The sequence below is a fragment of the Hipposideros armiger genome, unplaced genomic scaffold (assembly GCF_001890085.2).
Source record: "Hipposideros armiger isolate ML-2016 unplaced genomic scaffold, ASM189008v1 scaffold_171, whole genome shotgun sequence".
Classification (NCBI taxonomy): Eukaryota; Metazoa; Chordata; class Mammalia; order Chiroptera; family Hipposideridae; genus Hipposideros; species Hipposideros armiger.
In genome coordinates, this window is record NW_017731521.1 from 1,633,707 (window position 1) to 1,657,032 (window position 23,326).

General features: G+C 34.8%; 1 protein-coding gene across 1 annotated transcript in view; it reads left to right on the plus strand.

Annotated features, from left to right (window-relative positions):
- Positions 1 to 22,921, plus strand: part of HYCC1 (hyccin PI4KA lipid kinase complex subunit 1) — a 69,527-nt gene extending 46,606 nt beyond the window's left edge. Inside the window, exons 6-8 of the mRNA XM_019651986.1 lie at positions 2,585 to 2,672; positions 3,176 to 3,335; positions 18,201 to 22,921. Coding sequence (XP_019507531.1) covers positions 2,585 to 2,672; positions 3,176 to 3,335; positions 18,201 to 18,775 — 823 coding nt within the window. The 3' untranslated portion in view covers positions 18,776 to 22,921. The remainder of the gene's footprint in view (positions 1 to 2,584; positions 2,673 to 3,175; positions 3,336 to 18,200) is intronic.
- The last annotated feature ends 405 nt before the right edge of the window (positions 22,922 to 23,326 follow it).

The window sequence follows — 23,326 nt, forward strand, 5'->3', positions numbered from 1 at the left end:
GGCGAGTATATAACAAACTCTGTATTTTGAGTGGAAATGTTAGGGGGTCGTCTTATACGCCCAGTCGTCTTATACGCCGGCAAATACGGTACATACTGTCTATGGCTGCTTTTGTGCTATAGTAACAGAGTTGAGTAGTTGCAATAGAGACTGTATGGCCCACAAGCCAAAAATATTTATTATCTAGCCCTTTAAAAAAAAGTTTGTTGACCCTTGTGTTAGACCATTAACATTGTCCCACAGTCTTGGATGCTCTTGATCTATTTTATTTTTTCTCTTTTTGCTTTGTGTTTCACATTGAATAATTTCTGTTGATCTATCTTCATGTTCATTGATTTTTTTCCTTCACTGTGTTGAGTCTGCTAATGAGCCTACCAAGGGGTTCTTTATTTTCCTTAGTGTGTTTTCTTTCTAGCCTTTTCATCTGACTCTTTCTTACAGTTCCCATATCTCTGTTGAAATCTGTATCTGTTCATACATGTTGTCCATGTTTTCCACAAGAGCCTTTAATATATTAATCTTAGTTATTTTAATTTCCTTGATAACTACAACATCTGAGTCATCTCTGAATTTGGTTTTATTGTTCTTTGTCTCTTGACAATGACCTGTTTTCTTCTTGCTTTTCGTGTGCTTTGTAACATTTGATTGATCATCATTTTGTTCATGAGTAGGACAGTAGAGAGTGAGGTAAATATTATTTATACCCTGGAGATGGGCATGCCTCTTTTCTTCTAGGCTGCTAGTGGAGTTGTTATAGGCAGGAGTGAGCTGGGGTTGGATTTTGTTGTTGCTATGGTTACCTTCAGGGCACCACCTACTTCAAATTCCTTTCATGTTACCTGGTACTTAAGGTGGGAGGAGGTGGATTACTGCAGTGTTTTTCTCACAATGCTTGCTCCATCCTCAGCTTTCAGCTTTCCCTGTGCATCTGCACCTCAGAGAGGGTCTCTCTCCATGTTCTTGCCCCTCCTCCAGCACTAGAGCGCTAATGCTTGTTTTTAGATGTGTACTAGCCTGGCTGAGGGGAGGGGAGAATGGTGTTCCTGTTATCCTGGTCCAGCCTCTAAGTACCTTAGGCCCTCTGTCCCTGCATCTGGAGGTAGAGGGTGGGGTGGGGTGGGGGGAGTTCCTCATTCCTGAGGGGTTCCGCCCCTCCTCCTGTGATAAGAGACCTCTGGTAGTCTTAGCATAGGATGATTTCTTGATCCTTCCCACAGGTAGAGGTTTGTGTTTTTGTTTTTTTTTCCTTTTTCTTTCCTTTATAGCCATAGTTGGTTTTCAACCTTTGTCATCGGGGTGAAAGGGTTTTCTGCTCTTTCCCCAAAGGCTTTAACATTTTTGTTCCACGTGAGAAAAGGGGCTGGCTGCATCTTCATGCCTTTCCTGCTCTGGTGGCCACTCTTCTCCTTTAGGCGTCACTACCAAGGGCAGCAGCCTCTGGTCCCCCGTGTTGCCTGCAGTTTTTCTTGTGCGTGCCTAAAGGAGGTGTGTGTGAAGAGCTTGTGAGTGGGTATGGGCTCCCCTTGTATTTCCTTCCAGGCACACTATACTCTTGTGCTGGCTCACACTTAGATTTTAGCAATTTGTTAAAAAGTGTAGCCAATGGGACTGGCCGAGTGGCTCAGTTGGTTAAGAGCTTGCTCAGGAGTTTGAACTCTGAGCAACAGCGGTTTGATTCCCAGCCCAAGCTGAGCAGCTGCTGAGCTGCCAACAGGTGGCAGGATGGCTCAGCTTAAAAAAAAAAAAAAGTGTAGCCAAATTCTTATTACTCACTTGCATTGTGGCCTGTCTCTGCTTAGAGGCACCTGTTGCCCTTAGGTTTCAGGCTATTTGGTTGCCCTGTAACCTTAGCTTCTTGCTGGATTCATGAAAAATTATAGTTTTGTAGATTTATCTTGTTTTTATGGTAGGAGGAATGTTCTTTCCATTTTTTAGGCTTTCCTTGCACTCTTGATATAATTCACACTTCTTTATTTTGTTGGCAGATGACCAAGCCATTATTTCTCTGTCCATTTTCATCATTTAGCCAATTTTCAGGACGAGTGTGGCCATATCTTTGAAAATTACACACATATACTTTTTTCCTCAATATATCTCTGGTATTTGCAACATACATCACACACACTTCTAAATGAGTATCAAAATGCAAAGAAGTAACTATTTAGGCTATTGCAAGCCACTGTAGTTGTAGATTCTCATTAAAAACCGTGGGAGTTAAAGAATAATTTGACCATGAAGTGTTCTGAACACTATTCTAAGGCATATAATTTATAATGCTCTGACTTTCTTTGAAAGTTAAAAATGCTTTGAGATTGCCTAGCTGTTTTGTATCAATTCCGTAAATAGAAATGTTCTTTCGAGAAGAAATGTACATCTATAATATTTTCTTTGCTATTAATGGGCTTTCAGATACACTTGAAAGAAAGTCAAAGATTTAAAAATATGTTTTTAAGGAGGCTGGAATGCTAAGCAATATGCTAATATCTGTTATTTTCCTCAGTAAAAATAAAGTTTCTCATTGTATTTTGTTGAATTATATAGAATTAACTTAAAATAATTATACTTTCTTGATTTAATTTTATAGTTATAATGGAGAATGGGATCTAGCTCAAAAGGCATTGGATGATGTTATATACAGAGCCCAGTTAGAATTATATCCAGAGCCATTGCTGGTAGGTGCCTCACTTATTTATATAAATTTTTTAATTTAAAATTTCTCAGTTTAGAACTATAAATTGAGAAGTAGCCATTCATAATGCATTAATATGTCATGAATACTCAGTGATTCATGCTCCTGTTATACTAAGATAATTTTATACTTGAAAAGGTATATATAATAAAATTTGAAGTTTTTATTAAGCTAATTTCTTATATACCTGATAGTCTTTTTAACTTGTAAGATTGTTCTCCTTAACATGTTAGAGCTACATTTATTAATTAGCATTAGGCATTTGGAAATATAATTTAATATTTTGAAAATTTTAATTTCATCACTTACATATTATTTTTAACTATAAGTTTCCTTCTGAGCTCTTACTCCTGAGTATTTATATATCATCTTATGAAATACCTTGGAAGTATTCTTTTTTAAAACCAGTTAAAATGTAACACTTTATCTAAGGGTGTAATAATACATTTGTTAATACCAATCTTAAACTATATGTTTCTTTCTTAGGTTGCTAATGCAATAAAGGCTTCATTGCCTCATGGTGCCATGAAATCTAGTAAGGAGGGTACAAGGTGTATTCAAGTTGAAATCACACCAACTTCCTCTAGAATATCAAGAAATGCAGTAACCAGCATGTCAATAAGAGGTCATAGGTGGAAAAGACATGGTAAGAAACAAAAAACTCTACACATTAGAAAGTTGTTGATTCTATCACATTTTTCTTTGTACTTGTGGTGCTATAACTTCTAGCTTTATTAAATAGTATCAAAATAGCATGGCAGAAAGAGCTATTGGATCATCTTTGACTTCTAATTTATTATCCATGAATGAATGACAGGCAATAAGGAAAATAGAGCCCCTTATGTTACATATATGAATGAAAATTTATTTAAACATTGTGTTGGCTTTTTAATTATATTTCAATAGAGTAGGAAAGTAGGAAAATGCATTTTAAAATTATTCATACTTTTTGGGTTTCTATTCACAACTATTTGCAAATATTCCTTAATATTTCTGATTTGTCAACTAACATTTTAGCAGGTAAACTTGCATATTAAAGTAGAACAACCAATAGGGATTTGAACATTTTCTTCTGTACTTCCTATAAAGAATGCCATAGTATTGATGCAACTCCAGGCATTTCTGTTTTCTGGAAGTTAATTTTCTTCCAAGATTGTTTATTTGTTTTTAATTGTTTATTGTTTCTTCAGTTACAGTTGACATTCAGTATTATTTTATATTAGTTTCAGGTGTGCAGTATAGTGGTTAGATATTTATATAATTTATGCAGTGGTCTCCCCAATTAGTCTAGTATCCACCTGGCACTGTATATAGTTGTTAACAATTGTTTGTTTGTTTTAATATTTCTCCTTGACTGCTTCATTTTATTATTTAAGAACTCTACTGAAAGTTAATTTTATTCTCCATGGCTTTCTCAATGCTTTCTTATTTCTCTTCTCTGATATTAATTATTTCTTATTTAATTTCTTATTCTTTTTATAAGTGACCTCCTACTTAGAAGTTATTGTAGTGGCAAGAATCAGTGTAAGAAGATTACTATCACCTTTGTCAGAAGGTAACCATAGAATGGGAAGCAAAAAGACACACCTTTGCCCTAAGCAGACGTATAATATACTAAGGGTGAAGCAAAACCCATTCTCTGTTTTCTTCTTCCCATAAACTGTGATGAAAATGGTAGCTCTTTTTGACATATTTTGTTCCATTTGTCCCTGTGGTGTCTAGAGAGAAATGCACAAGTGAGAAGAATGAGATTACTCATGGTGAAATAGAAAGTTGATGATGAGAATACTTGCCATTGTTCCTTCTCAGGGAATCTAGGAAAAAAAGAATGATGATGGAGTTTTCCAGCTTAATCAATGATCATTTTGAATCTTCGTCTTTTTTAAAGTAGTGTGACAAGTCCTTTAGGAAAGCATAAAAGAAGTGTAATGTTTGCCATTAGCAAGGGAAATTATGCTACTATTTAAAACATATAGTCAAATATTTCAGTTTCTTTAGTAAAAATTATGCTACTGAATGGGACTAGATTGCAGGTAGAAAGTCATTTAATTAGTTATGGTGGTACACTAGAGATCATTTTTTTGTTTAATATTAATAAATGAAAATGGACACAGAGGCAATGAACCAGATGATATGGGTCATTGTAGCCGTAATGGCTCCCAAACTACCGCTACAGGAAATGCAAGAATGAATTTTAATCTCTTTCCCACTTTCCTTTGTTGCTATTTAGGCGGACATGTTGGGAATTAGGGGGATAAATATAGGTCTTGCAGTTAAAAATGTGAAATAATGAAGTTCAGCTGTATTTGTGCATGTTTATGAGAGAAAGAGGTGTGTGTATGTGTCCATGTATGCGTTTAACAGAATTTAAGTGGTATACCCTGCAATAAAATAGAAGGTGTTTTCCAGAAATATAGGACTGAATTATCAAAACAATAGAAAAGACTACTTGAAGTATATTGTGTCTATTAGATACCTACACATTTTCCAGATTACATTTTGGCCACCACTTGAGGAGCTGGCACTGTCTTAGGGCTACAGCCTCATTAAAGTAACTTTCCTTATCACCTATCCCCCTACACTTATTCAACTGTCACCACTCTAACACCTGGGCAACTCATGTTTATGATAACAAAAAAGTCACAAATGAGGATTTAGAAGAGAATGAACTATAAAAAAAAGTCAGGTGCATGGAGCAGACACAGAATATAGCTTAGTCTTGTTTACTACTCCTCTGTAGTGTGAATTCCCCTTATCCGTGGACTCTAAAATATTCCTACTAAAGGTCCTTATTTACCTGTACAGATAGGTTGCATTCTCCCTTTTTAGGGTAGTCTTGGCTTCCTTCCGAGAGCTGTATTTTTCACTGTTACTCTGTTCTGCTGAATTAAAAACTTTTTTGTTTTCCATCTTTTTTGTCCTGATTCCTCCTTGGAACACCTTATTATAGTTCTGGGCTCTCTAGCTGGCACTGGCATCTTTTGAGGAAGATAGGTATCTTTGCTATAGTTCTTAAATATATAAACAATCTCAAGTTATAAATTGATTTTTAAATTAAATTTACTTATCTGTAAATTATATTTATTATATTATATTCATATATAAACTGTATATATGAATTACAACAAAATTTAATTTATTTATACACTTAAGTTTTCCAGTGTTAAAGGGCTTGTTGATTCCAGGGTGACCCGCAAAAGCCTTTTCATCCCGTGTTTCTGAAGCAGAGTACTATAGATTGTAGGTTTAGTTTATGACTGAGTGAAAACACATTTAGAGTTTCTTTATTGGATGGAACACAAAATGCGTTTCCCATTACATCTATATCCCCACCCTATCCTTATCATACCAACCCTCCCAGGAGGAGGGATTTCTTCTCAGGCCCCGAACTATATCATTCAGTAGGAATGTGGAATATGCAACTACAAGCCAATGATGATGAGGGCTGGGGAAGGAGAAGGGACAAGAAGCATGAACTTTAAGGAATATTCTTTTTATTTTTCTATGGCCTTTTTCTTTGTTATTGCCACTGCTGAAAAGAAGAAAGGAATTGGCTTTTTTTTTTGCTTCCTTGGGTTTATTCCTTTTTTCCGTCTTTTTTCTTTTACTTATATCTTTTTTTAAAAAAATGAGATATAATTGCCATATAAAGTTATATTGGTTCCAGGTGTACAACATAATGATTCAGTATATATATATATATATATATATATATATATATATATATAATGAAACCATCACCAGAGTAAGTCTAGTTAACACCCATTGCCACCCATAGTTACAATTTTTTTTTCTTGTGATGAGAACTTTAAGATCTCTCTTAGAAACTTTCAAATATAAAATACAATTTTATTAACTGTAGTCACCATGCTGTACATGTATATTACATCGCCAGTACTTACTTATTTTATAACTGGAAATTTGTACCTATTGACCATTTTCGCTCATCCCCTCCCTCGTCCCCACCCCCAACCTTCCCTCTGGCAATCGCTAATCCAGTCTCTGTATCTATGATTTTAGGTTTTTTTTGTTGTTTATTTATTTTTTATTCTTTTAGCTGAGCCATCCTGCCACCTGTTGGTAGCTCAGCGGCAGCTCAGCTTGGGCCAGGACTCAAACCGCTGTTGCTCAGAGCTCAAACTCTTGAGTAAGCTCTTAACCAACTGAGCCACTCGGCCGGCCCTGTTGTTGTTGTTTAGATTCCACATATAAGTGAGAGCATACAATATTTGTCTTTCTCTGACTTATTTCACTTAGCATAATACCCTCTAGTCTATCCATGTTGTCACAAATAATAGGATTTCCTTCTTTTTAATGGTTGACTAATATTCCATTGTATATATACCACATTTTATGTATCCGTTCATCCATCACTGGACATTTAGGTTGCTTCCATATTTATTGCCTCTCTCCTTTTTTCTCCTTTTTCCAGCCTATCTGGGGAGAAGAGGGAGAGGAGTAAGTGAGGTTTTCCCATGGAAGCAGCCAAGCAGAACTTTCTATTTTTCACTTTTTTCTCTCCATATTTCTTTATCATTAATGAATATAGATAATTAAGCCATGTGAACATATTAGTGTGTTTGCATATCTGAGGCACCAAAAATTATACATGCAAGGAAATACGTTAAATTGGAGCAATTAATCACATTTTTTTTTATTTGTAACAGAAAAATCTCTTTACCTTTACAGCCCAACTGTTTTTAAAATTAATTTGGAACATTTTTAATTACTTACATTAAAATTTTTTGAGCTATCTAGAATGCACTTCAGGATTCTCTGAAGCCTCACAGATCTATCTACCCATTCTTTTGTTAAAGTTAAGAATTATCCACAGCTTACATTTTATTTTATTATTTATTTTATTTTAATTTTTAAAGGTTTTATTGGGGAATTGGGGAAGGGGAACAGTGTTGGGGAATTAGGGAAGGGGAACAGTTAAGTTGTTGTCCTTCAATCTTAGTTGTGGAGGGCGCAGCTAGCTCAGCTCCAAGTGCAGTCGCCATCTGGCTGCCCATCTGCAGCTTGCAGCCGCTCAGCTCAAGGTGCCGTGTTCAATCTTAGTTGCGGGGGGGCGTAGCCCACCATCCCATGCAGGAGTCGAACGGGCAACCTTGTTGTTAGGAGCATGTACTCTCACAAGCTGAGCTATCCTGCTACCTGTTGGCAGCTCAGAGGCAGCTCAGCTCGGGTGCAGCTCACTGGCCCATGTGGGAATTGAACCGTCGACCCTGTTGCTCAGAGCTCGTGTTCTTAACCAACTGAGCCACTCAGCTGGCCTCTCCACAGCTTATATTTTAATGGAAAGTGTTCTTTTGGAAGGTAAAAAAATTACTTTAGGTTTAACATTTCCACACATGGCAGAACATATGTCCCTTGTTATGGTCTTGTTATTATTGAATAACGACCCAAATTTTTAGAATTATATTTTGACCAGTTCTATTATTTGCTTGGCCTTAATTAATAGACTTTTTTTTTTTTTAGAGCAGTTTTAGGTTCATAGCAAAACTGAGTGGGACGTAGAGTTCCCACATGCCCTCTGTCCACCACCGCATATTCTTCCACTGTCAACATCTCACACCAGAAAGATATATATATATATATATATGTATAAAATGCCCTGTAATTTTAATTTTGACTAAACAGTACATTCTCATATCGACTAAATAGAGTGATTTCTAAAGGTTGGTTTCAACTGATGGATTATTTTGAAGAGACATGTTTGACAACTAGTATGTTTGCCTGATTTTCCCCACTTTTCACTTTATTTAATGACTTTATAATTCTATGTTAATACATGTTTGGAATGTAAAATTACAATGTAGAATTGCTGCTTTTAACTTTTAAGGGTGATAGTTTCAAAATTAATAGCTTTATTTATATATCATTAATTCTTTTAATCATATTGCATTTCACTTAGTATGGATTTTTTAAACCTAGATTTTCAGGCAACCTACAGATTGAGGTCCATTTAGAATTCATAATTTGAAAGTAAAATGCAATCAGAGAAGGATAATAATAGAAAAACATTAAAAAGCATTAAATAAGGTAAGAGAAGAATGAGTAGATTATGACCATAACAAGAATCAAAATGAAAACTGCAATAAGAAAAATAAAACAGTGAAATAATCTGTTTTTTAAAATTAGTAATAAAAATACAATTTTATTAAATATTTCCTTTAAAAAATCAACAATAGCTAAAAGGAAAACAGAAAGTATTTCTTTATAATTGTGCTTTAAATGTTGCTTCTAAAGCTATCTTCATTATCTGCCATGTCAGCTATAAGAGCCCTTTTAAGTCCCTGTGTGATTCTTACCACTTCAAGGTTCTTTCATACGATCTGTACATACTTATTTTTATGTACTTTTCTATTCCCTCTCTTCTTCCAGAGCACATTTAGTCGCCACTTTTTTGTCTGTTTCCCCACGACTACGACCACTATGACTCATTCTTCCACTTTTTAAAAAATTATCTGTACTTGTTCCAAGTACAGATGATGTCTTTTAAAACAGTTGTTGAAATACCACTCCTTCATTCTATAAAAGTCCCCTAATTTAAGTTGTGGTGGCAAATAATGTGTGCTTATAATTTTTGCCAACTAGTTATCTAATAAAAAGGCTTATCTAGTGAAATCCCAATTCTGTATTACTGCCCACCATTCCTTCCACTTGTGCATTTGTGAGATAATGAGACAAGCGAGTGAAAAGCGTTTGGTATGCTTTAAATCACTACATAAAGGCAGTTTGTTAATTAAGAACTGTTTAATTTGTTTCATTAGCTATAATATATAATAATTAAGTTCTTGATGAGTTTTTATTAGTTAGCTTGCCATTCAAATGGTCCTGTGATTGATTAGCCCTTTCATACAACAGTAAGTTTTTCAAACTTATAGTTTGGATTTTCTCAAATTGAAATAAACATGTTTAGTTTGAGTGTAGTATCAAACACAAAAGTATACATATGTTGTAAATAGTAACAATTAGTTTAATTATATATATATGTATAAATATATATATATTTTATTTTATTTTATTTTTTTGTAATTTCTGTAGCCCTGCAGTACAGTACTTTATTATCTGACATTTGCATCACCATTACAGTCAGGATTTTTTACAATATTGTTTTAATACCTGTTTAAACATTTATTTTGTGAACCTGATTTTATGACTATGAGAATAGCATTTAGTTGAAACAAAATGGTTATCAGTTATAAAAGCATTTTGAAAAATGGAGAAATGATCATTTGAAACCCACAAGTAGCAAACTTTAAATAATTGGCTATTAGAATTTTATATCTGCAGTTAGAAATGTATAATGCTTATGTTTTTATTTTAAGTTATCTATACTTACTAAGGAAATTTAGAAAAAAACTACTTAGCAGTTTTATAAAAAGGTTTAAATGTTTTTAGTATTATTTTGAGAGGCTCCATTATTTTCAGATTCTAAAATGCTATTTGAGGAACAAATTTTCCTTTCCCAATATAGATGATAAAATATTTAGACCAAAAATAAACATTTCCTTCTGGCCAAAGTTAGTATTGCATGAATTTTAACTGGTGTTCTTTATACTCATGGAGGACAAGATAAAACATTAGGAAATATTAGATGATTCAAAGAAAAAAGGACATATTAACCAAAGAGCTAAAATATGTTGGTACAATTGACACATATGAACACATAGGTTTAAAGAGGAAAGAGTAGTCTCAAAATCCTGGCTTAGCCAAGTTTAGAAGAAAACAAAAAAATCTTAGTCTATTTTAGGTAAAATAATTTTCTATACAGAGAAGTAAGATATTTCAGAATTATTGGTCTTACGAGGCAAAAACACTTGTCAATCATTGTGTTCTACATTTTTTTCCTAGGGAGTCCTTACATAATTCTTGCTGTAGTTAATGAAATTATTATTTATTGTTACTTGTAACTGAGCACTACCTGGTCCCGCTAACCCTCTTTTTATGAGCATTTGTTGCACATTGCATGCAGAGGAGGAAATAAACTTTTATAGGTAGTTTTGTAATAAATGTTGCTTATCTGTTTTTGGTCTGTCTGATCATGAGGGTCTTTAATCAACATGAAGGATTCACCTGGTCCAGCAGCATCCATATGTGGCAATTCTTAAGGAATTTTTTTTTTTTTAGCTTGGGAATTAAAGATGACAGAGGGAGTTATTGGAAGTGATTGAATCTACCTCAATAAGGAGAATTGTATCATTTACTAATACACAACAAAAGCTAGACTTGACTGTTCTTTACTTAAGGAAATTGGTAACAGTTCCTAACCAGTGTGTCTATAAATAAATCATGTGGCCCAGACTGCATTTTTCTGTGTGCCCCAGGCTAGCCTGCTCTTTTCTTATCTGGAAGGTCTCCCAGTGACTTCAGGAGCCAGATTTCTCAGTCTTTGTTTATATCCTTGCTCAGAGGGTAGTCCTTTAAGTTTCAGGACCTTATTTTGTTTCTATGGCAGCTTTGCTTTCCTCTAATCTGACTTGCAAATAACTGACCCAGGCTATGAATTGTTAGTGTTATTCTTTCTAACCCAAGACAGACTTCATGCTCAATATGTTTTGTTACTCAAATGTGACTTCTATTGATAAAAATTGCTAAAAAAGTACGCAGTTTATCTGTGTACCTGTCAATGGCTACCCATTGCAAATCAGAACAAAATCTAAGCTCTGCACTATGGCATAGGTGGCCCTAGTGATAAGACCTCTTGCCTACTGTCTTGACCTCATCTAAAGACCACTCTCACCCTTCCTTCTAACCCTTCAACATACTAAGCCATTTCTGCAGTAGGGTCTTTGTACTACCAATTTGGGGTATTTGAGCTGAGATGTGAATGATGAAAAGTGCCAGCTTGAACTCTTCCTCTGCATCGTTTTGTAGTCATTGCTTTTTCATCATTCAGATCTCAGCTCAAATATCTCTTCCTCAAAGAGGTCTTCCCAGACCTCCCATATAAAGCAGGCTTTCTCCCCTACCACCCTGCTTACTCTCTCCTATCATTCTTATTTTCTTCATTGCGTTTTCCACTATCTACGATTCCCTTGTTTACTTAATTCCCATACTACAGTGTAAAACCCTGTAAGGGCAGGATCTTTGTCTGGTTGACTATTGTATCTGCAGAGCCTAAAACAATGTCTGGCACATAGTAGGTGCTCAATAAATAGTAATTGAATGCATGAATGAGTAAATGAATGATAAAGAAGTGTATGACATAGAATGAGCATTTTGTTCCTTTTTTTCCATTGTACTGAAAAACAGTGTAACAACATGATAGTAAACTGGATAGAGGGTATTCTCTTATAATCCCAGTACTTAAAAAGTTACAATTTTTCCATATGTGTATGCAGTTTTCATAGTTGTGCTCTATTTAAATTGAATTTTTAAAAATTAAATTTTTGATATTTTGCTTTTACTCAGTTAACATTGTCAAACATTTTCCCAAGTTCTAGTAAGTGCAATTATTTTAATGGCTACATATTACCACGCTGAGTTGACATTCCATCATTTACTTAACCCTGTCCTTAATATGTTAAATAATTTGTTTCTAAATTTTTGCTATTATAGATAACACTGCAATGAATAGCTTAATGAGTATAGATAGCATTTTTTTATTCTATTGAAGAGAATAAATTTTAAACATAAACTGACTAGATTAAAGGGTATGAAGTTGTTCAGGCATATTGTGACATTTAAAATATTTATATCTTATAAATTGTAAAGAAATGTATACGACTTTCTTTGGGGTTTACTCTAAAATACTTTTAATAATTAATGTCAAAATTGTATGATACAGACATGTAAGATATGGATTAATTTTTTTTAAGCTTTAGCTTATTTTATTGTTCTTAAAAATAAATTTGTAAGTGCCTTGGGTCATACCCAGACTTCTTTAGACTCATACAGTAGTCTGGGTACAGCGCTATATAAATTCTATGAATAAATAAATTGTTCCTTAATTTAAATGGTCACTTTTAGTAAATAAGGCAGTCTTGAAAATATAAAAGGTAAAGTTGGGATAGAGAGTTTCATGAGTGACATAATGGAGTAGATATTTGGGGTTATAAAATTACATATGGGAGAAACCATGGTCAATTTTAATGATATTTGCAATTTGTTTCACATTTTTTCCCCTCAAAAGCCAAAAGAAATTTTGTAGGGCGAAATGATTTGAGTGCCTTTGATAACCAATTTGGAAATGTCTATTAAAAGTATCTTTTAACTCTCCTCATTTCTGTATATGGAGAGAAGTTGACCTATTTATAGAGATTATACAAATAAAATATTCTCTGAGAAGTTTCTCTTTGGACCTTTGTTGAACTTTTCGAATTATTTGAAGTCAAATGTAAGTATTATTTATATAGGTATAGAACAATTATGATATAAAACGTTTTCATAGATTTTTAAGTTCTGGGCTTTTAAACAGATTCTGTTTTCTTATGCATTTATAGTTCCTTAAAACGTCTCCTCTATAATTTTCTGAAAGAACGGATTAACTTCTTCTTAGCTAGGTGTGTTACCCTATGTATAACATAATAAAAGAAGTATAGATTTAAAAAAATCTTTTTGACGTTACTAAGCATTTTAGTAAGCCTACATTTAGAGTTAGCTACTTCACTTTTCCAAAAGAGAGAGCCTTTGCTTTTGTTTGCCATTCAAAAATTCTTATTAGCATAAACTGTATATTATTTTTTCCTTTTATAAATTTAAGGAACACATTCTTAGCCTACATTTCTCATGTCTATTACATTTTTTTTTAAAGATTTTTTTATTGGGGAATTGGGGGGATAGGAACAGTGCTGGGGAATTGGGGGAAGGGGAGCAGACAAGTTGCTGTCCTTTTGTTCTTCAGTCTAGTTGTGGAGGACGTTGCTTCACTGGCCCAAGTTGGCACCATCATTGCGCTCTTCCCGGGCGAGGCAGATCAGTCGCCGGCTTCTGGACGGCCGCTCACTGCGGCTGCTGGCCGCTCACGCTGGCTGCTGGCTACATACGGTAGCCCATGGCAACCCACTGCAGCAGGGGCTGCAGCCTATGCCGTCGCCAGCAACTCACGGCAGCCCAGCTCCAGGTTGAGCTGTTGTTCAGCATCTTAGCTGTAGAGGGCAGTGTCACTTGCCCTCATATGTGGGATCCGAACTGGAGACCTCTGGCGTCCCAAGCCAGCTCTTAACCATCGCGCCATTCGGCTGGCCCTCTACATATTTTTTTTACCTTTATTTATTCTAGTAATAATTTCACCTCATAATAGGAAATTCGTTCCGTTCATCAAACAAATATTTATTGGGCACCTACTATATGCAAGCTGCTTTTCCATGTACTAGGTATACACAGTGACCAACACAAATCCCCGCCCGCATGGAGCTTATATCTAGCATACAAGATAAATAAATAATTGTAGGTTAGAGAGTGATTAGGTACTAAGAAGAAGAAACAAAGTAGGGAAGAGGGCATATGAAATATGGGGGATACTGATGGGGTGATCAGGGAGGGCGTCATTGAGAAGGAAATTTTTGAGAAAACACCTGAAGGAAAGGAAGAGATGAGCCATGCAGCTATATGGGAAAGAGCATCCCAGGTCTAGGGAACAGTAAGACCAGGAAGAAGGTTTGAATAGCGAGCGGGATTGGGTCACAGAGTTATATAGGGAAAGAAGTTGGAGAAATATGGAGAGCAAGATCATGTAACAAATATTTGAGTTACATAATTATCTGTATTCTGTAATTTTCCTGAGAATTATATTTCTGTTCCTTCTAGCTCTGTACACAATTTCTAGCTTTTCTTTTTATGGATTTATTTTAATAAGGAGTTAAAAATATTGCCATTTTTAACATTTTTGAGTAACATACATAAATTAATTAGTCAAAGGTTTGTACTTGTGGAAAAACACATGATCTCATTTTTCTACTTAGCACTTAATCTCATGTTTCAAAAAATGTAATATCATTGCTTCTTGGGCTCCAGATTTTCCCCACTGTCCCAATAAATGTGATTAGCAATCCAATTGACTAGGTTGCTGTATGTTATTCCTTTTGTCAGTTTCTAGTTTTTCTTGAAGAATTCTAAATTTTCACTATTGCAGCACCATTTTAAATTAATAATTTTCATTATCTTTTAAAAAAAATAAATGCAATTAAAGAACAACTAACCTTGAGAGTTATGACCTTTTTATGTTTTCTTAGAGTCTTCTATTTGCTCTTGCTCTCTGTTCAGCCAAAATAAATTATTTGCTTTCTATGAAATGACCAGGAATCTAGGCAAATAAGTTAAACCTAATCGAAGGATACCAGAAGACATTTAAGTCAAACTGACTATGATGAATTGAAGAGTTAGAACTTATAGTATGTTAGAATGAACATTTGCAGTCAAAGGATTTTGCTGTTTAGCTCCCCACTGAATAGCATGTAGCTCTTTTTGAACTTCATTTTCCTTGTCTATAAATAGGAGGCACATTGCCTATTTCAGAGGCTCACTAACACACCGTTTTGAGAATATAACTGAATAATATATGTGAACACTTAAGAAAAATTATTTAGTGCTATTCAATATAAGTAGTAGCATTTCCTATTCTGTTAGGCCACCTATGCTTAACTTTTAAAATTTTGTAAGTCTTAATATTCATTGACTTTATTATGTCTGGATAATTTACAGTTTATACATTTTGTGGACTGATGGTCCCTTTCTTTAATAGATCCATGAAACTGCTTCTACAGTAGAAATGGACAAGTCTTGGTTGTCACCCAGCAGTGCCATGGTGGTTTTACTCTCAGTTGCAGCGCCTCTGGCATTCACCTCGCTAAGATTTTACTTGCCCTCACTTTGAAGACTGCTGTTAGCAATGGGGAATAGGCTTAGTCAGAACTTTCTAGCCTCATTAAACCTTTGTTAGAGGGACACCCAGAAGCTGCAGTGGGATGCTACCTTACCTACATGCTTTGGCCTAGGAAATAAAAATTTCATTTAGAGAACCTTCAGTCAAATTTTTCTGAAGCACTAAGTAAGTGGGACATTATTAAAGCAGAACGCTGGCCCACCAACCTAGGGAACATGAAGGTTTGAGGACCTCCAGAAGTGCATACTGTTGCTGGGTATGGGGCACCCAGGGCATCCATAATAACTTTTGTTTTAAGTTTTCAAAATTTGAAAGAAACAGAATAGAGCAGTGGTTCCCAGACTTTGCTGCACATTAGTTACCTGGGAGCTTTTAAAAATCCCAGTGCCCAGGTCATACCTCTTACTAATTAAATCAGAGCATCTAAGGTGAGAGCCAGGCATCTGTTCTTAAACATGCCCAGATGATACCAATGTGCCACAAAGTTTGGGACCCACAGGATCATGTGGCTCTGGCTTCCATTCTTTTACTACCTGTTACTGTTTCATATGCCTGAGCACCTTTGGTGAGAGCTGGACAACCCACCCCATCACGAAAACATCTGAAAGTATTAGGTAACGCCCCTCAAGCAGATTTGTGGTCTACATTTTTTTTAAGAGTATATACTATTTTACATAGTCTTATTTTGTTTTGCATTTTAACTTTCATTACTGGCCCATGGTAGATTTATCTATGTTATTTTCTCATTTATTATAGATATTTCCTTGACAGGTTTAAATAAAAGTATGCCTTTGTGATTTAAGATGCAGAATAGAATGTCTGCAAGTATTAACTTGCCGGGAAGTTCATTCCTTTGATTACAATGGCCATTTTCAGAATAAGAGACTTAACAATTTGTTTTTCCAAATCTATTTTTATTTTTCTCCAGTTTAGTAATGAACTGTTACAAGCTTGCCTAAATTTATGAAATTAGTATGAGTCTGAAAGAGTAGGCTGTTTAATTATATCACAGCTGCATTAATATTTACTAATATGCAAGATGATTTGGTGTGTGAGACAAAAACTAGACCTGAGCATTATAACCATGATATCATTAATGAATGAGCATTTTTCCAATATTGTGGTTTATTGTCAGCCTCAATGTAATCTAGTAAAACAATAGAATTTTAAGAGTACAAATGAGAATTTCTAAGTGGCTTGGTTCCTGTTGTTGATAAAAGCTAGCGTTTTGGCTGTACATTCTTGAACATTTGCCTAAGGCTTCACATAAGATCAAGTAGTCACAATATTACCTTTAAAACAATAGAAAATCTATCTTGATTTATAAAAAAATTCCTGTCTCATAGTCCATGTCAAATATGTGTGTGAAAAATGCAGAACATGAATTTATGTTCTGTGAGATTTTTCATTGTCATTTAAAATTAAAGAACATGGCCCTGTTGTCTCCAGTGCTGTCGTAAGTGTTAAAATTTCCTACCATGTAAATATTTGACTTAATCATAACATTCAGTCATCCAATTTTTGTTTGGAATCTTTTGTTGTTCTTGTTTTGCATTTTTATTTTGTTTTGTTTTCAGCCATCATTTTGTCTTATCATCTTCAATTCTAGAGCAACCTGACAACAATAATGATACTACTGAATTGGGCATCCTTGTCATTCCTGAGATTAGTGTCACAAATGTGGCCGGAGAGAGAACCGGGAATGGGGAAAAAGGCAGAGCACTAGGCGAGATTGATGCTCAGCATATGCAGGGTGTGCAGGAAACAGCCACAGATCCTAGGACTGACAGCAAAGGCTTGCCAGAGATCAGGAGACAAAAATCTGTAAGAAAAATGATGGAGGACGGAATAAACTCCCCTGGCAGAGTGCAGTTTTAGCACAGCACTGTATAGCTGCACTCCAAGGTATCTCGCGGCAAAGGACCACTGCATGTTTTAAGCAACAGTAGCACAGTCACAGAAATTCTGCATGTCATCTAATAATCAAAATGCATGAATTATGCACCATAATCTCTGAATGACTCTTACTGCTCTTTGGAATGGTCATACCTATATTGTCTCTGAGTAAGTTTTGAAAACGGACAGAAAATTGCTTCCAAAATAACTTTCTGCTAATGTCTTGAGATCAAAAATTATTTTTTTATCTTTGTATTTTTGTCATCTTTGATATGAAGAAATGTACATAGAATTTTAACAAGTTTGAGCTGTGACACAGTCTTATTTTTTATCTTTGTAAAGTAATCTAGAATATAAGCTTTATAAAAATCTTTAAAATATTTTAATACTATTTTTTAAAAAGTTCCTTGGTAAGAGCTTTGATTTTCTATTGCTTTGTTACTGGAGGAGAGCTTGTCCCTAGTTTTACTGTGTGGTATTTTTCCTATGTGTCTCTGATCTTTTGCATGAATAATAAGAGAACTCTTTCTAAAAACACAATAGAGTGTGGTTTATGGCATGCCTTTTACACTCTAAATTACTGTTATTTAATTACAGTAAACTATTTTGACATTTTATAGAATGTTTTTGATTTATCCTTTGATTTTGGTCTATAATCTGTTGCTTTCCCTAATTATGCTCAAGTTTAATTTATTTGAAATGTAATTGATTTGGTATTAATCATGAAAAAAGAATTACTGAAGATACTTAATGTTGATTAATCTTTGTTATTTCTTTGTTTAGGAAATACAGAATTAACAGGTCCAGAAGAACTGATGGACATATCTGAAGTTGACGAGGGATTTTATTCCAGGGCTGCATCTAGTACCAGCCAGTCAGGTTTATCAAATAGCAGTCACAATTCTAGTAACAAGACAAGTGTGGGAAAGACTCAGAGACGGTCAGGAGGAAGCAAAACTGGAGGAAAAGAAAAAGAAACTACAGGGGATATTTGCAAAGATCACTTTGCTCGAAAACAAACTCCTAGAGCCCAAAGTGAGAATCTCGAGCTTCTCTCCTTGAAGAGACTTACGTTAACAACCAGCCAGTCCCTGCCGAAACCTAGTGGCCATGGTTTGGCTAAGACTGCTGCAACTGTGTTTAGTAAATCCTTTGAACAAGTCAGTGGTGTCACAGTCCCACATAACCCATCGTCTACTGTGGGCTGTGGGGCTGGGACCGATGCCAATAGGTTTTCCGCTTGTAGTCTCCAAGAAGAAAAGCTTATTTACGTCTCTGAAAGGACTGAACTTCCAGTGAAGCATCAATCAGGTCAGCAGAGACCTCCTAGTATTAGCATTACTCTGTCCACAGACTAATTTCTAAGAGTTTTCTCACATGGCCAGTGAATCTGGAAATACGACTCTGCTTCTTTATTAAAGTGCCAGGGTCTTTCATCCCTGTTCCTGACCAGAGCCCCAATGTCTTAAATTCTGAAGGCGGCCTGGACTTGATGAAGGGAAAATGTGTCAGTTGCAGGAAGCTGAGATCATGGTTTTGTTATTACTTGGTTGTGTTTTTTCCCCTTGACTTGAGTCTTTCTTTTTTTTTTTTTTTCTTTTTTCTTTGCTTCTGTTGCCCTAAGATTGTCAGTGTGACAATACATTTTGGCAGGTTGTCTGGTCAGATTGGTTACATCTCATGTGAGGTTGTGAGTTTTTTCCCGTCGATAACTCCTATTTTGGTAGCTGTATGTTTGGCCTTCAGAGTCAAAGGAAATCTCCATGTGTAGGAACTGTTTTTCAAAGGATGAGTTAGAGGTGCAACCCCAGGAATTCTACAGCTGGCTGTTCAGCAAGCCAGTTGGAAAAACAGGCATGTACAAAACCAAAAATGATGTCTATGAAAAGTGCCTGATATGAATGTTTGTAACCAGACCATCTTTAAGATTAATGAAACAGTTTATATGAAGCGCTGGAAAATTCCTGGTACTCAAAGTACCTAGCTATTCCGTGATTTCAGGGGATGGGCAGAGGGATTTCTGTTGCTATCTTTGGAACATTTTTTTTATCACAAATCAAGTTGCTAGTAAAATGTTGTCTTGAAGCATTGGATCTGGATTTAGCAGGTGAAAATCCCTTTTAGTTTCTAAGATGTAATGTACCATAAAACTGACTTATCTGCCGCTTGACTTCAGGAACCCTAGTTAGTTTGGATTCCTATAATTCAGAGCGCACATTGTTGAAGACTTCCTGGAAATTGTAAATCTTGCAACACAGCTCTCAAGATGCCAGGGTCAACAATATTGTTTGCCTGCAAATGAAGGAAATTAGGTAAATTTTTCATCTATAAAACTTCATAAAAAATAAAGATAGTAAAATATGGACAAAGGACATTTACATATTGACTAATAAAGGGTTATTTATGTTAGTGTTCTTAAATTTAAAATTATAAAACATAAAAATAAATGTGTTTCTTATTTTGTGAACAGGACTATTTTAAATGTTCTTGTTGTGACAGAAAGAATAATCAATGTAGTTACCCCCAATCAAAAAATAAAAATAAACAAGGCAATATGTCAGAAGCTAAACAAACTTGCATGTCGCTATAGAGAACTATGTGACCTCTAGATGGGCATAAAAGTTTGGTGTTTGCTAGTGGTGGTCATTTCAGCTATGGTTGAGGTCCCCTGTAAATCAAGAACACTTAAAGTAATAATTCAGAGGAAGAGAGAGAAAACAGGGCTGAGGATGCGAGTAAGCAGACCAGGAAAGAAGGCTGAAGGAGTCGTCTACTTGGTCTCTTCCATTGTGAGTACACAGTGGTGTCCTTATTCATGGTCTCTAGCTGTGGCCACACAGAGAAAATGCTAATTTTCTTCATATACCTGCCTCTGCAGAGCTCAAATATGTGACAAATGTGTGTGTGTTGAAGAATGCTACCACATTTACAGTATGAACGCAGTTCTGACCATAACTGCTTTGGCTACCATTTTAAATCGAATTATTCAACAGGCATGAACTTATTTTCATTCATTAACCCAGAATAGCATATGTTTTTCAATACAAGTAAATTTTATTTTTGTAGTAATATAAATAAGACCTATTGGCATAAATTATAATAACAAAAAAAAGCCAGGCAACCAGACAGTGAAAGTTGATATAGTATTAATTGAATAAGACTCCTGTGTACAATTTAAAATGTTTGTAAAATGTCAATGTGAATTTCCTGTTTTTGTGTAATTCTTTAACAAAGAATTTCCCCTAGGCATAGCTACTAACAGTATTAATAGTTTCAGGAACTAATTTAAAAGATTGATGTTTGTTATAAGCAAGCTAAGGTGCTTAGGAAACATTATAAAATAAGTTTGAGGAAACATTAGCTGGCACAAATGAGCGATCATATTTTAATGTTCAACTGCTCTAGTGGAAACTCATTTTGGTATTGTTCTAGATCGTTGCCACTCATGGTCTGAGAACTGGTAAGTAACTTTGGCATCACCTGGCATCTTGTTAAAAATGCAGAATTTCAGAGTCACCCCAGATTTACTGGATCATAATTTGCATTTTAACAAGATCCTCAGGTGATTTTTATGTACATTAAAGTTTGAGAAGAGAGTATCAAAGCAAGTCACTTATCTAATAATTAAAATTCTCAGTGGTCTCACACCCCTAGATCAAATATGTTAGATACCAGATCATTATAATTATCATTGTTTTTAACAGCAAGTTAATTTTTAATAGTGTTAATAACACTTGACTTCTTAAGTTCTCTAAATTTTTAATGATTCTCACTTATTTTTACAGTACAAATATAACATTTTGTATTTTTCTTGTTAACCATAAATGGAATCAGAGCTGTAGATGTCTACAATTTTAAGTATGAAATGGGTACAATGCTTTTATACAATGCAGCAAATCTGCATTTGTATATTCGTTTAGAAACTCTGAAGGCTTACTCAGTGGAGTGGTTCTGAATTTTTGCTCCAAGTAATCTCCATCAGTTAATTTTCTGGAATGTGGAGTGATAGTAACAGTAAAATTCTTTTACAGTACCTTTGATACTATTTCAAATGAGGATTATACATTTGAAATTTTTTATAGCTATTATAAATATTGGATAATGCTAACTATAGTAACAATTGTAATTATCTCTACTGTTCTCTTTCCACTCACCTTTCCAAGTTTGAAAGTTGGAATGGCTTTGGTGGGTCATTTTCTCATGAAGATGCTGATGTGACCATTTGGTCACATACCTCCTATATATCCAGAATAATACATTTTCATCATGAGAAGCATTCTGCACAAATTGGGGCCTTGCACCCTATTACTAAGAGGATCTGAGCAGTAGCTCTTCCACAATTTAAACCTCTAGAGAGTCTTGAAATTACCCCACCTCTCACTCTTTACCCGAATACCTGGAGTATTCCAGTGAACCTGTGTCCCAGCGTTTGTCTTTAGGAATCCTAGTGGGGAGAGAAACAAAGTGGGTTTTCCCCCAGAGGACCCAGGGCAAGTGCCACCCTGGAACCCTTTGTGCACCACTAGTGAACTTGTAAGGCAGCTCTGTAGACTGATTTGCCGCATAGAAATGCTCAGTCCTTAAATGATGACAAAGTTCATCTTGAAAATGCAATATTTTATTGCCCTTTTCAATTATGATGCAACTGCTTAGCAAACATTACTCATTTAAAAACAAAAAGTTGAATTAAAGGGAAATATATTTTTTTAACCAAAATAGATAAAAAATGATCCCAGTTTTAAGGGATTTTGCCTGTTTTGGAAGAATAAAATTAAAGTGTTAAAGCCTTTAATTTTAAATTATAGAAAATAAATTGTACTCTGAGACATAATTTTAAACAAATATTTAAAACAGGCTGTTTAACATTTGAGTCTATAGGCACAATAAATCTATCTTTATTGAAGTGAAGTACATCAAGGAAATATGTTAAATAATGTAACTGAAAAAATATTTTTTAAAGAGCCATTTAAAAAAGGAATAATTTGTGGGTACTTAAACTAAGCATTGTAGATAGAAATGAATGTTTAATAATGTCTTCCCAATCTTTGGGTGAAAAATAAAAACCATTGGGTTCTTTAATTAGCATGAATTTATACTTATAGATTTGTTGCTTAATAAAATTATACTTACTACTTTGAGTTATTTTCATTTATGTTTAATATTGTTAGATTCTCCATTAGATAACATAAATATGTTGTCTTCTGTGCTTTGTAACTTGTGCATATCTAGAGACGAGCAGTAAACATTTTGGAAGATGTTTTTGTGTTTAGTATAGTAGAGTTCTAGAGTACCTATCTGCGTCTTGATATGAAGTTTCTAGTAGTAAACTCAAGATCCTATTTCATATACTGTTGCTTTCGCTTAAGTGGAGTTTATTGTATACCTCTTACCTTTACTTCTAATCATGTAGTGATACTAATCTTTTCACAGTAAATATATCTGTTCTAATTGTGTTCCTAGAGTTTACATTCCTAAAGAATAAACTATGACTTTGGATATTTTTATGTGCTCTCAACCTTTTTGAGGCTATGGAAATAAACTGGAGTTTAGTTTTTTGCAGTTTTGTATATTTGTGTAAATGTTCTCCATGCAATACTTTATACAGCATTGTTGCCTCTTGTTTCATTGAAATAAAAACTGAAAAAAATTTTTTTCCAGATCATTTTACTCATTAAAAACTCGTCATAAAATTTTGCAAAAGTTGTGATGTGGAGGAATAAAATAAAGGAGGAAGACTTAGGTGAGTTGAGCCATTGAGAGCTTTTCGGAGTCAGTCATAGGACAATAACATGTCCTTCCTGGCTTTATGTTTTACATGGCTGAGGGATGAGAAGTATAACAGGTCTGTTAGTGTCCATCCAAAGAAAGGTGAGCGCCGTTGATCATGCACCATTGGCTGAGTATTTGTC